Source organism: Saccopteryx leptura, chromosome 1 (assembly GCF_036850995.1).
Source record: "Saccopteryx leptura isolate mSacLep1 chromosome 1, mSacLep1_pri_phased_curated, whole genome shotgun sequence".
NCBI lineage: Eukaryota > Metazoa > Chordata > Mammalia > Chiroptera > Emballonuridae > Saccopteryx > Saccopteryx leptura.
The window spans coordinates 306,314,836-306,329,295 of NC_089503.1; the positions used below are offsets into that span (position 1 = coordinate 306,314,836).

The following is a 14,460-nucleotide window of genomic DNA, read 5'->3' on the forward strand; positions in this document are numbered from 1 at the left end:
AATTTGGGCCAAGTCTGTTAGGAAAGTGGCTTTGCAATGGGAGCCACAGGCTTCTTGGAGTTCGTGGGTAAGGTGGCTGGGGGGGGGGGCATTAGGAGGAATGGAGGGAGATGGTGGGAGCCGGCTGCCCCCCTCACGCTTACGCGCCTTACACGGCAGTCTCATTCCCCACGACAGACTTTCCCCTGCAGCAGCTAGGTGGGGCAAAGCCCAGAACACAGGCCATGTTTGGGGATGCAGACACATGCGCTCTGACCTTCTGGCTTACAGAGCCTCCTATACCAGCTTTAATACCCGTGAGCTTCTCAAACTGCCACAGTCTGCCCCCGACTCCTTGGATCTGGCCCAGGCCAGCAATATCTCCCTCGCCGGCACATCAAACACATTTCTCCATTCTCACCTTGCTGCGTCTGATGCTGAAGCCCACTTCCTCTGCCCTTAGCTTGAGACCAGCACCCTGGAGTTCTGGGGAACATCTCCCGCCATCTCTGCCTTCGATCAGGGTAACTGCTCTGGGCGTCGGCCCTCGGGACGCTGGTCACTGCTGCATACCTCTCATTGCCTCCCTGCCTCTGCCCGCATGAGCTTCCACTCCGGCCACAGGACGGGCCACACTGGCTTCTCTGCCTTGGTGCCACGCATGGCTAGGCTGACACTGACACGCGGTAAACTGCTGAAGGGAGACTTGTGGCCTCTCAGAGCCTTGGACGGCCGAAGCCGAGCCCACAGCATCCAATCTTAGAGCGCTCTGTTTAATCAAACCCAAGTGGCAAGGAATCCAAGCTCTTCTCGTGGGAGCTCCTGGGGACGCGCAGTCTCCCTGGCCTCCCTTGCCCACCTCTGCTGGACTGCAGGGGTCCCCCTTGATGACGGGCCTGGATCTTCTTTGGAATTGGTTGCCCTGGATTATTTCTGTCACTGGGGAGGGTGGGTGATGGCAGGGGTGACAACATCCTGGTTGCCTGCTGAGGTACCTATCAGCTCTGCTGGGCCTGACGTCAGGGATGAGCCTTGTTCCTGGCTGTTTCAAACTCTCAATGAATGAGCAGGGAACAAAGAAATCACCCTGTGGTTGGCACATGTGGGACAGAGGCTGGGATGGTGAAGCGGGCCCTTGGGAAATGACAGAGCTGGGGTGAAACTGTCACAGGACCTTTAGGCACATTTGTCTTCTGCATTTAAATCTTCCCGCTTGGATAATGGGAATAAAAGCACTTATCACTGACTTAGGTTTTCGTACAGAGAATGTTTGGCAGGTACCTAGCACGGCGCCTGGTACAGGGAGGCACCTGTAAGCGTGTGTTTCCTCCCTCCCGGTCCTTCACAGACGGCCGGCACGTCTGTCCTGGGCTGTGAGGCTCCCAAGGAGAGACAGGTGCGGCTGGCGTGGCCCCTGTTTCAAGAGGAAGATGAGGCACGGCTCTCGGCTTCACTCATACTTTTCAAATTTCAGTTTATTCCTGGAACTAGCATGCGGCCACAGATGTAATCCATCAGCGAGGGGCAAGAAAGGGTGTGCGCGCGTGTGTGCACATGCGTGTTTATGTGTGTGTGCGCGTGTGTGTGAGAGACTTAGGGAGGCCATGAGAAGACCCGTTGTCTCTGGCTGTCCCCCAGAGCCCTTTAAACTGCCTGGCTTCAACAGTACCAGGTGTAAGCATGGCTTCCAGCTAGAGCAAGGGCAGGCCATCTGAGTCACACCCGTAAGGACGCAGCCACCTGCTTCCGGGCAGAGAGGAAGGAAGCAGCAGAGTGAGGCTGTGCTTGTCACCTGCTCTGATACCGGAGGACGCACAGCTCGTCCGAGTCCTCCGTTCACATCCCTGAACTGGAGCCAGGTAACAGGTCTGCTCAGACTGTATTATAGAGGCCAAGGACATGAGTCTGGCAGGCAGGCAGGCTTCCAGAAGGTGTGTGGGGACAACAGCTGGGACCTGCAGATGGGGGAGACAAGGCTGCCCGGAGAGTGTAACTGGGAAATACACCCGTGACGGGCGAGGTCAGGGACGCGCAGAGCCCTCTGGAGGGCCCGCAAGATCCTGCACCTCAAGTGATGGCATTAACATGGCAAAAAGAGAACGTGTCCATCAGGGAGGGGTAGGGAAGAAAGAGAAGCTAAGAATGAGCTTTGGGGGTAAATTAAAAGAAGAAGAAAAAAAAAGCAACTATATGCTGCCATGCTCTGTGCTGGACTCTATTCTTTATCTTATGTAATTCTCAAGACCGTCCCTACCGAATGACACTGTTGCCCCTACGTGCGCTGTCAGCAGCCGGGGCTGAGCCCCAGGGAGCACTCCCTCTCTGCTGGCCCTGTGTGTGCTCCATGCGGCCATGGGTCAGCGGCAGCCACAGCTCTGAGGTGAGGAAGGAGCTTCTGGAGCAGACTGCCTAGATTCACGTCCCACCTGGACACTCGCCAGCTCTTGAGCGAGTGACATCTTTGCACCACGGCTCTCTCCTCTGTGGGCTGGGACTAGTCTAGGTACCTGGGCTGCGGGGTTTTGTGAGGATTACGGTAAATGGATGACCTCATGGAGAGGTAAGGACAGTTCTCTAATGCCTGGAATGCGCCTGATAAGTACCATCTGTGATGATGATCATGGCCATCATGACGATGATGGAGACGAGCCCATCAGGCAATCGGATCAGGAAACAGGTTAAGTGTAGAATGCCCTTAGATAAGTCCAGGAGGAGCTCAGTGTTGCCCATTTAGTAACACTGTGCCTGTGGGCATGTGATGTAAGCTAAACCTCACCTGTAAAGTGAATTGTGAGGTTAAATGACAAGATACCTGTTTGTCACAGCACCTGGCACAAAGTAAGTGCTCCATAAACGTTAACTGTTATATAGCGTAGGATTGAAATGATGAATTAACCCATGGAAATGCCACCTTGCTCCTTGGCAGGCAGCCAGCTGGCCTTGCTCGGTGTCACCTCTACTGGCCTTGTTCAAATTCCTGTGCTCATTCAACAAGTATTTATGGAGCGCCCTTATGAGCCAGGGAACGGGGTGGAGGAGGGCAGTTAGACATCATCCAGGAGAGAACAGACTCACACTGACACCTGTCATTCCTGTACCCTGTTGGAATAGACTCTGCCCAGGGTGGCGTGTCTGTCCCCTACAAAGTCAAGGCAACGTCTGCAAAGCAAAGCAGTCATTTTAAGCTCCGGACATTGAACAAAGATGAGGATTCTGTATGGTTAGTGGAAGAGAAACATGCTCCTCCTCCCCCCAAGCTGAGGGGAGCTGTCCAGGCTTCCCACCTGCGAGCCCTCGGCCATTCTGGAACATTCCTCAAATGTGCCATGCTATTTCACGCCTCTATACCTGTTAGTTCTTCAAGCCGAAACTCAATTATCACTTCTCTTTGAGGGCTTCCCTGCCAATGACATTGAGTGGCCTGCTTGTGAGTCTGAGCCCCTGGACCTTTCATCTATGGATTTGTGCTGATGACAAGACAGCGCCTCTGGCTGGGAAACCCCAGGAGGGCGGGAACCCCCGGAGCCTAGAACAGAGCCGGCCATGCCAGACATGCAATGTCTATTTGTGGAGTAAAGAGTGTCCCCGGCCTTGTGGTACATGCTTTCCAAACACTATTACATTTAATCTTCCCAGGATCCTAAGAGGGAAAAAAATAATACGACCCCCAGTTCACAGATGAAGAAACAGAGAAGTTAAGCACCTTTGCCAAGGTCAAGCCAGCACTGAGTAAGGAGCTTATGGCATTGAAATGCAGGCCTGCATGACTCAGGGACAGCACTGTCACCGTGTGGCATACTGCCTGGCACACAGCAGGCACTCACTGAATGTTTCCCTAAATGAGTGAGTATGAGCATGTAGTTTCTCATTTTATAAGAGAAAATGGATTTGGTTACATGAAGTGTACTCAAGCTGGCGGAGCCTGCGACGGTAGAGGTTGGGTTTGGAGTAGGGGTTGGGGTTGGAGGTGGGGGTGGGTGCCAGGCAAAGAAGTTCAACACTGAGTGCTGTGAATGGGCCATGGGACCGAAAATTCCCTCCTGCTGAGGACCTGCTAGAGCCCTGCAAGTGGCCGTTATTGGCCCCTTTACTGATAAACAGAGGGTAGGGGAGACTGACTAAGCTGCCTCAGATCACGCACTTGGTAAGTGTGCCGGACCCTGAACTCACAGGCGGGCGGGTCTGCCATTGCCCCGCTGAACTTCACGTGCCATTTCTGACATCAAGACTAAAAGCCGCATGTCCTTCTTGAGGAGGAAAGGCGAAGGGGCAGGGGAGGGATTTCAGTGAGCCTCTGTGGCTGTGCCATACGTATAATAATACATAGAACTGACTTCTTTATCTTCACGTCGAGTCGTTTGTTGTTGCTGTCATATTAGCTGGTTGCTAAGTAATTGCTTAGGGAGCTACGATGCTGTATTTTCTTTGGTATCCAAGTAGGCCCCCCCCCCAAAGGGTGACACAAGTGTTTTGGGGGTCCAATGAGAGGGCTGCCAATCAGCCTGCTCTAGTACCCTGGAGTTTCAGAGTGACTGACCCCTTCCATAAGTGAGCAGACTGTCATGGAGGGGAAGCCACCTTCCTCCTCTGACACAAGTTTAACCTGTCTGGGATTTCGGTTTGGTCACCTGGAATCACATTTCCCTGATAAGGAGGTGTGAGGAATCGAGGTAACAGACACAAAGCAGCTCGCAGAGTGGCCAGCACCCGGTAAGGGCTCAGTAAATGGCAACTCTCATCATGTTTATTAGTATTTTAACAGCGTTTGGGGCAGAGCATGGTATTGAGTATGAGCGCACTTGGAGAAGTCTGTCTGGAGGGGAATCCCCTGGCCTTGCTGGGGTCCGTGACCATCTCAGCAAACAGGACCCTCACTCCACACCAGGGCTGGAACGCTGGGCACGAAGCACAGCCACTGTTAGTGCTTGGATTAGAAAGAGATCCGTGCCACTCACTGGGAAACATTTTCCTCAGGCCAACGGCAAGCAGCGTGTTTACTTTCATGTGAAAAGGACAGTGCGTGCTTATTCGCGGCTTCTGACAGAATCACAAATTCTGGTGCCTAGGAATTAGCTAGGTCAGAGGTCACAAACTGGTCATGTGGAGTGGGGGTGGGAAGTTCCACGCAGCCCGAGGACATGTTGATCTGGCACAACGATGCATGTGTGTTTTTAATTAGGTGTCAACATTAAAAAGTAAAACCTGAAAGTCCAGATTTCTAGCTCCTCTGGAAAAATAGAAAGACAGCAGCCCTGTCCTCCTTCCCTGCCCCCCCCCCAGGCAATAACTCCACAATTAAAGTGGAGAAACACCAGCTGCGTGGACAGGGGCACCAGTCTCCCCAGTGAATCATACTGCACATTCTTGGCTTTTTTTTGGCCAAGATTCTGGTCCCTGTGGGCATCTGAGTTTGTGACTTTTCATAAAAGTCCATTTCTTCATTTCACAATGAGGAAACAGACTGACAAAAAAAAAAAAGAAAAAAAACCTGCTGGATGTCCCTCGGTTTGCTAAGGCACAGCGGGAGCCGGAACAAGGATTCCGGGTCTCAACCTGTGCCCGCCCACATGACACTCACAGCCGAGGTCATGCCCTCCTCCCGCTCAGCCTCAGGAGGGACTTGGGCGCAGCAGACCGAGAGGAGCCAGCAGGAGGAACGGGCTGAAGCAGCCAGGCCTCTGGGCGGCGCAGGCATCTCAAAGGAAGTCTCAGGTGGCGACATTGGAAAAGCTTCCCTTGCAAACTCCAGACACCTCTGCAGACAGTTACTGCTTTCAACTGCAGCATCTCTCGCTGGTCCATCTACCTGTCTCCGCCACTTCCGATCCCGTCACTGGGTTTCCGTCACTTCTCACATGGGTTCATGTCCCCTCTGTCTGGTCCCACCGACTGAGTTCCTTCCGGAATGCCAACAAACGCTCTTCCTCACACATGCGCCTCATCCTGCCACTGTGATTTTCACCAAGTCCAAACTCCTTAGCCCAGTTTGTGCTAAGTCCTGTGGGACCCACCTGGCTCACACCTCTGACCGGGGGTCTCCCTTTGCCTGGAACACTGCCACCTGTACTGGCTCACTGCCGCTCACCTTCAGGCCCCTGCTCTGACCTCACTGTTCCAGGACATCCTTTCCTAAGCCCCCTCCAACCTTGGATGAGGCGAGCACACACCAGGACACCACGTCACGGTACCTAACGGACCTGTTGCTTCTGCTGTCTAGAAGCTCTGTGGTTCACAGTGTCTGTCTGTGTGTGGTTCGCAGATGCAGGAGCACAGAGTAGGTGTCTTACACATCTTGTCCTACCAAATGGATGAAAAGATGAACAGACACTACAGATAGAGGAGTAGCAACATCAGGAAGGTCACACTGTCTTTCCACTCTAGTTGGCCGAGTCACTCCACCTTTCTGGTCTCAGTCCCCACGTGCATGCTAAAAGAGGACTAAACAAGCTCATTTATTCTCCAATCAGGGCCTGGTTCAAACCCCAGAGCAAGCTGTGTGCACTGGGGTGGGTTACTATGCTTCTCTGAGCCCGACTGCTCCAGCGGTAAAAGAGATCGATCTCCACATGTGCCTTTGGACTTGATGTGTGGATCCAGCAGGGTCACACACACAAGCAAACCACCTCTCCCAGTACCTGGGTCCAGGCACTGAGTCCTGGACTTCTACAGGGCCCGTGAAGAAAGGAGCAATGTGCAATATTTCAGAACCCCTGAACCACACACGCTGTGATAAGGTGGCCAAGGCCAACTACCGCTTCAGGTGACTCTGCATTAAGTACACAGGAATTAATGGACAAACGGGATACCTCATAATGAGTAAGGTCTTGATTAGATTTAGTGATATCTGTGGTCAATACAACATAGGGAGACGACATGCAAACACAAGGCTCATGGGAAACATTATTAAAAATATTCAAAATATGATGCCCGGAGGTAAAGTAGTAATATAGTGCTGATAAGGAGAGTCAAGAACACAGACTTGGAAGACGGGCTCACTCTTCCTGTGGAAGAGCCCCAGAAGTGTGGAGGAAGGGCCATGGTCCTGAAGCCTCTCTTCTTGAAGGTCTGGGCAGCCCTCCTCCCCACCATCTGTTCCCTGGGGAGCAGAGGCCTGCCTGCCTCAGAGTTGGTCATCCTGCAAACTTCCAGGTTTCAGAGCCTGAAGGAATCAGGGGCTGAAAGCCCACTGGCCACATGGGGGCGCCCTCACCCCACACACGGGGATTCCAGGCCCAGCTGGAGCAGGAACTGGACAGCTCCATTCCTAGTGCCCCGAGGGGTCAGGAGTTGGGGTTCACCGGGCCTCAGTACCACAGCAGATGCTCTTTGCGAAGATACCTCCATCCTCCCTGAAGGAGGGTTATGCTGCCCCAAGGTTGCTCTCACTACTGTTCTTATCAGAGAGACTGGAAGGACCCCCTCTCCCCGCTCCCAGGGGAGGGACTAATGGGCTGGACCCCAGAGAAAACATGGGAAGCAAACCCAACTCAGAAGTGAACAGAGAACACCACTGCCTTTGCTATGGAGAACAGGGCGCCCACAGCTGCCTACAGTCTAGCTTCAGTGCAAAAGGTTTCTTCAACTCTTTTGGAAGCTCTTTTAAGAGTGACAGAGATAATAAGACAGAAAGACTGAGAGACAGAGAGAAACAGACAGACACTCACAAACACACACAGAGACAGAGGAAGGCTGGGTAAGACAGAAAGATCAGATCCCGCTCCAGGTGGGGCAGCTGGCAACCCCTGAGCAGCCAGACAAGTGTTGGCATAGGGCAGCCTGCAGACCCTGGTTCAAACCCCAGAGCAAGCTGTGTGGACTTGGGTGGGTTACTATGCTTCTCTGAGCTCGACTGCTCCAGCGGTAAAAGAGATCGATCTCCACATGTGCCTTTGGACTTGATGTGTGGACCCAGCAGGGTCACAAACACAAGCAAACCACCTCTCCCAGTACCTGGGTCCAGGCACTGAGTCAGCAGCAGGGATCAGTCATGCTGACAAACGACCGTAATAAAGGGCCTAAAACAATGTTTGACCATTTACACCTTGTGACTTTAGTTTCCTCATGTGGAGACTTCAGGGCTACATGAATTATATGAATTCTGCAATCCCGTTCAGTTCAGATTGCTATTCCATAATAAATGTCACTCCCCACACAGCCATCTAAGCCTTTCATGAGCTGAGTGATTTCCCCAGTCCCTGGGTGCCTGACCTTCTGTGCAGGGGGCAGGGAGGCTGGGGAGGGTCGCAGGGGAGTCAGACAGATGGCCGTGATGGACACTGAGCGCAGGGCCTGGAGTCAGGCCCTGCTGTGCCCCAGACTCCATCCACTTGCAACCCTGGGCTGACAGCTCACCGTCTAACTCCCGCAGTCTCCCACAGGGAAAATGAAGATAATAATATATAGTTAGTGCCCATGGCAGGCACGGTAGGGGGAGGGGACAACATCCCACTTGTCAATCACTTAGAACCGGGCCTGGCATTCAGCAAGGACTTCAATAAGTGGAAGCCGCCACCGTCACTTTCATTTGTTTCACAGAGGAGGCAGGGATCTTTCTGGCATGGTTAGATGAACGCTGTCCGATTCAAAACCTGGATGAGGAATGATGTTTTCATAGAAGCTATAGGGAGAATGTTAGACAAAAGAGATGCTTCCCAGAGAGCGCTCTGCCGCTAACATTTCATACGAGGCAGACTGGGGTTCCTTCCGGCCTGTTCGCGAGGGAAAGACTTGGGGGTGACGCCAGGGGGCGTCCCGGCGCTGGCAGACGTGCCCCTGCACCCCGCGGGCCCTCACCTGAGGTACTCATAGAGCCCGTACATGGGCAGGAAGTCGATGTCGGACAGGAACATGTAGGGCGTGCCCACGTGCCTCATGGCCACGTTGCGCAGCAGGTTCACGGGGTAGAACTGGCCCTCCTTGTACACGATGTGGTAGGCCACGTTGCGCCGGCTCAGGAGCACCTCGGAGCCCTGCGCGTAGCGGAGGAACTGCTGGGCCTCCGCGTCCGACAGGTAGAGGGCCAGGCTGATGGGCCCCTCCCAGTGCTTGCAGATGGCCTCGAGCATCTGGAGCCTGCAAGGGACAGAGAAGGTGATCACGGGGACTGGTCTGTCCACTCATCCTCCCCCCCCCCCCCGCCCCTGCGCCTTCTGGGGGGACTACTCCGCCTCCATGGAGACTTTGTCAACCAGCCTGTCTCCAAATCGCTGTGTGACGGAGGGCCAATCGCCACACCTCAGGTCCTCTATCTACCAGCTGGGGACACAAACAAACACTCCCCGTCCTGGTTCTGGTCTTTGTCTGCTTCTAATTGAGTGAGTGATGATGAGAGTTGCATCCCAACATAAGCCTTTTCTTTTCCACCGGGCGGGGAAGGGGATATGAAATGATCTTATGATCCCCTTCCAGCTCAACCCTCCTATCCCTCTCCTCCTTCTCTACGAAAAGATCCATAGCTCTGCTGAACCCTAGATTTAGCTAAACCGAGGCCAGGAGTTACAAGGAGTGTTAAAACAAGCAGTGAACACAAGAGTAGCAGCAACTACTCTTACCTGACTCATTCCCATGCACCGGGCACCCTCCAGAATTCTCCCAACAACCCCATGCACCTTCCCCTCCCCTCTTTCCTGATGAAGAAGCTGAGACTCCAGAGGCCCAGAAACCTTGATTCTTGGGCTTGGACCAGATGTATGTAGACAGGTGCCCGGCCCGGGCCTTGGTGAGAAGACAGCAAGACTGGGTGTTTGGTAAAGGGAAGGGGAACACACGTGTATGTCTGGTACAAACACTGTGCCTGGGGTGCAGTCTCTCTCCCTTGTTTAGAGCCCGTGTTGAATGGGCCACAGCCATTTTGCCAGGCTACCAGAGTGGCACCAGCCAAGGAGAACTGGGGAAGAACAGAGCCCAGAGGAAAAAACAAAAGGTGCTTCCAGCAGACAGAGGGGTCTGCAAAAACGAGAGAGAAATCTATGAAGATAGTTTTTATTCAAAGGCATCGGAAGGACCGGCTACAGAATCGATGCTACAGAAAATGCAAAAGCCTATTTCAGTTTTTCCCCCTGCTCAGCAAGGGGTACACAATCTGCAGTCTCCAGGCCAGGATGCCCCTTTTAAGTGGGCAATTCCCGGGAAATAGATACCATGTGTTGCTATGCTTCTAAGCAAGAGCGAACGCATACACCCATCTCGTGTCCGTGTCCACGGCTTTCTGAATGGGCTTCCAGTTTCCACTCAGCAGGTCTGCCGGGATTTGCTTCCTCCTTCTCTTTGGGGGATTAAGATATTCACGGGATAAAATGCCCTCCATTTCTCATACTTCATGTGACACTTGCTAATCAAATTGACCAGAGCTGGGTATTAGAGGCATTACATTCTCCACAAAGCCTAATCTCTGAAATTTGCATCCAGCCCCTGCTGCAGACCCTGGGCTCGGCTGGGCTCCACTGGGCTCCGCTGGGCCCAGCCAAACTGGGATTTGGAGTTATCCCACCTGCAACCTCAGATTCATCTTCCGCAAAAGGGAGTGGAGGGCTCTGCACTTGGGAGGGCGTGTGTACAAATCCTTTGAAATTTGGGGAGTCAAGGGCAAAGGCCATTCCTAATATGTGGGGACAGAGAGCTGCCAGAGGAAGCAGGATGTGGAGGCAGGCGTGGGCGTGGGGAGGGGCCGGCCCCTGCTGTGGATTCCCCGCTGACTTGGTTTTTGATACTGGGTCTGAGTTTTCCAAGTGAGGAATAAGCCCCACCCAGGGGCGGCCCTTCTCCCAATCTCTGCGAAGAGGTTAGTCAGCACGGAGACCCAGAGTGCTGAAAGGTCTCAGGAGAAAGGTGCTGCTGGTAGCCACAGGGCTCTACAGAGAATGGTGCCAGGTATTCTGTGGAACCTCAGCAAGAGGGAACGATCCAAGACACACCCACTTCTGTGTCTCCGCCCCGCCCCAATCTCACCAAACTTTTCTCCCTTGCCACCAAGCTTTCTGCCAGGACAACAGTGGCCAACTGAGGTTTAGCATAACGATCATAATGTATAAAAATGTGATAATAATACAATCAGTCTCTATCATTTATCTGTTGCATACAGTGGACTGGCCACATGTTGGCTGTTACCACGTGTAACATTCATAGTAACAGTAGGCAGTTAGACAGACGTGACCAGAGCAAGGATGATGGGCCAGGCACAGAAGGCCACCAGGGTGGAAAGCCCCGGGTGCCTAGCAACAGATAACACTGGGAAAATAAGGCCCTCGGGTGACCTTTCCTCCCCTGGCATGTTGATAGTCAGACAAGGGGGCCAGTCAGACAAGGGGGCCAGAGAATAGCCCTTGAGCATTGAGCGCCCAGGATGACAAGGTGCTGACCCTCGTCAAATACATCTCGGCCTCAGTTGTGCTTCAGCTCCGGGCTCAGAAAAGCAGCAAAACCAGACGAGTGACAGCAGGCTGACCCCAGGACCAGCTGCATTGACGAATGACCCCCTGCCCTGGTGTTGACCACTCAGTGGAGACCACAGCTATGAAGGGACACCCCTGGAGAGCTGATGAATATTCTATTGGGATGCTCCCCCTGAGACCTCCAGATAAATGCCCTCAAGATGAGAGGACCCAGAGCGGCTGTCTCTCAGGAGCAGGCCTGCACTTTGCCCACGCCCTTCCTCTAGGCGCGTTTTCCTTGCCTCTGTTTCTCCTAAGCCCCAAGGCCCTTCTTTTATTTCTGTAACTTGTTTCCTGAGCCCATTTCTTCTATAGCCTCATTTCTTCTACCTCTGTGACTTTCCAAACAAACTTTCTCTTATGGTTTGAGTCTCGACTCTGCATTCTTTCCCAGCCAGAACTCAAGCACCCAGGTGGCTGGAACCGGGGTCTGACACCGGGTGCCGCTCTGCCACCAGCACAACGATAAAGCTGAGACCGTCAGCACTGCTTTACAGCGTCCCTGAGGAAGTTCAAAGAGGTGAACTGCCTCCTTTCAAGTCACGTAGCTACAAAGCGGAGTAGCTGGATTCACACCCGGGTCTGTCTGACCCCACTGCCCAAGACCCGGATCATTACTCAATATGGGCCGGAGTTGGGCTGAGAAAAACGTTCCCAAACCCCGTCTCCTCATGGCCTGTTTCACCAAATAAGAACATGGACCTGCTTTGGTGTCACCTGTCCTTGTTCCTTCCTCCTCCTGTCTCTGCTGGGCTCTGCCATGCTCTCAACCCCTCTCAGGGCTACCTCCTCCCACACCTGTTCCCAGGGTTCAGCCCTGTGGAGCTCTTGTCAATGCGAAGTTCTGGGTCGAGTCTTTCTTTGTCCCTTACACGGGAAGATCACCGGCAGTGAGGACCTGGGCCAATGGACAGCGTTTCAAGAGACAAAGATTAATTCTAAAATGACTGAATTGTCAGGTTGGAAGGAATCTTAAGAGATTATTTTTAGTCTGAGCATGTCATTTTTATGATGAAAGAGCTCAGCTCCAGAGAGGGGCATGGCTTGCTAACAAACACGACGAATGAGTTCATCACACCAGGACCCCCAGTCCTGACTCAGTCCCATGCATTTCTCCAATTCCCCGTAGAGCCCATCATCGCTTCGTGCTGGGATGAGGAAGACAAAGACTCAGGATTGGCCAGAGGAGGGGTTACCCCAGGGAGTCCTCCTGAGACAAGAAGCCTCACACAGTCTGTACAGGGAGCAGGCAGGGAGATGGCTGAAGAGTCAGAAGCCTAAAAGACCAGGGTTGGGAAGAATTCTAGAACATCAGTCAGCCCAAGCAGTCCAGGCAGGCGTCCTTGAGCCTCCGCTGGAAAGGGGAAGTCACTCCCTATACGACGGCTCATTCCAATCTGGCCCACTAGAGCCACGGGGGCTGCCGGGTACAGAGGTGCCACTGCAGGTGCTGGGGTAGAGCACGCCTGGGTCTGGACTCCATGCTGTGTCAGTCTCCCTGAGCAAGGGACGATGGTTCCTGGAGCTTCCACCCCCACACATGCATCGAGGGGATAAAAGTGCTTTTGTAGATTATAAAATGGCTACAGATCATTCCTCTCCTCTCTCTCTCTCTCTCTGCACCCTTTCATAACACCCTCCTATGCTGATTCTGGGCTGGCCCTGTGACTTGCTTTGGTCCACGGAACATTAGCAAATAGGACACAAGCAGGGAGGTTCAAAAGTGCCTGCTGGGTGGGGCTTGCTCCTGGCTGCCCTTGGACCCTCGCGGTGGCCGCCGCACGAGCAAGCGTGCTCAGTGTACTAGTACACGGGGCTGGGCGCCAAGCTGGATCAGCAGTGGGGGCTCAGTACGTGACAGTGGCAACTTCCTGCTTAGGTTCTGTCTCTGGCTTTCGGACATGCATTCGTCCCACGGATATTTATTGAGCCTCTGCAGGGTGCAGGTGTTGTGCTAGGTCCCGAGTGCACAAGACAGACAAGGTTCCTGCCCTTCCAGAGCTTCTTTCTAGTGGGGGGGAGAAGACAACCGACAGGCCAAGGTCAAGGCAGAGCGAACGGAGGGCTCGAGAGGCCAGAGAGCAGGAAACAGGGTAACAAGTAGCTGTGAGGGCCCGCCAGGGAGGGCCTGCCGCAGAGGCGACATGTGAGACCTTGGCAATGGGAAGGTTCCCTGTTCCATTAAGGAGAAACAGAACCAGGGGGAAGGAACGTGGGCGGGACAGGGGCAGACAGCGCGGAGATCTTGGGAGTGGGCAGGTGTCGGGTCACCGGGGGCCCTGACGGCCCTGGAGGGCAGCTGTATTATTCTGAGTGCAATGAGACATCTCAGAGTTTTAATGATGTCACCTGATATGCATTTCTAAATGATCACCCTGGCTGTTACATGAAGAATTACCTTTTACTCTCCAGACTGGCGCTTTTCATTCGTAATAAGCGTGCTTAGGATCACCTGGGAGGTTCTTGTAACACATTCCAGTTTGCTAAGTGGGAGGGGGGGTGAGAATCTGTATTTCTGATGAGCTCACACATGATGCGGTGCAGCCCGAAGGAGCAGCACGGCTCTAAAAGATGGGACCTGTCAGCTCAGCTAATGTTCTGTCTCCTCCACCGGCAGAAACCAGAAGACCCAACAGCCCCCGGGGCCTGTAGTTAGGACTTCAAAGGACCAGGAAAGAGACGGGGTCTCCTGGCCAGGTGGCCAGGATGCTGTGATCAGGCTCTCTCCAGGCCAGGAGGTCAGGATAGGATCCCTGTGTCCTCAGCCATTCCTGCCGGGACGGGAGGGGCGTCCCGGGGTGGCCAGGGCAGAGCAGAGCTGCGGCCTCCACAGCTGCAGCCGGTGCCTGCGGTCCTCCTGAGCGGATCTCCAGAGGAAGCCACTCCCAAGCCACCTGCCGCCCCCCATTCCCACTGGCATTCACGTGAGGCCTACTTCTGCCTCAAAGGGTTACAAACACACTACAATGTTTCTTATATTAAAAATCAATCCAACAGGCACCAGCCAGCCTGCTTCATCATAAATGAATGTGTGGGACAGAGTGGGGGTGGG

General features: G+C 53.6%; 1 protein-coding gene across 10 annotated transcripts in view; it reads right to left on the bottom strand.

Annotated features, from left to right (window-relative positions):
• The window catches only part of LARGE1 (LARGE xylosyl- and glucuronyltransferase 1), a 556,826-nt gene that overhangs the window by 12,706 nt on the left and 529,660 nt on the right, over positions 1-14,460 (bottom strand). For all 10 annotated transcript variants that reach the window (XM_066358245.1, XM_066358239.1, XM_066358243.1 and 7 more), the window contains one exon: positions 8,773-9,051. In XM_066358245.1, the coding sequence (XP_066214342.1) occupies positions 8,773-9,051 (279 nt within the window). The remainder of the gene's footprint in view (positions 1-8,772; positions 9,052-14,460) is intronic.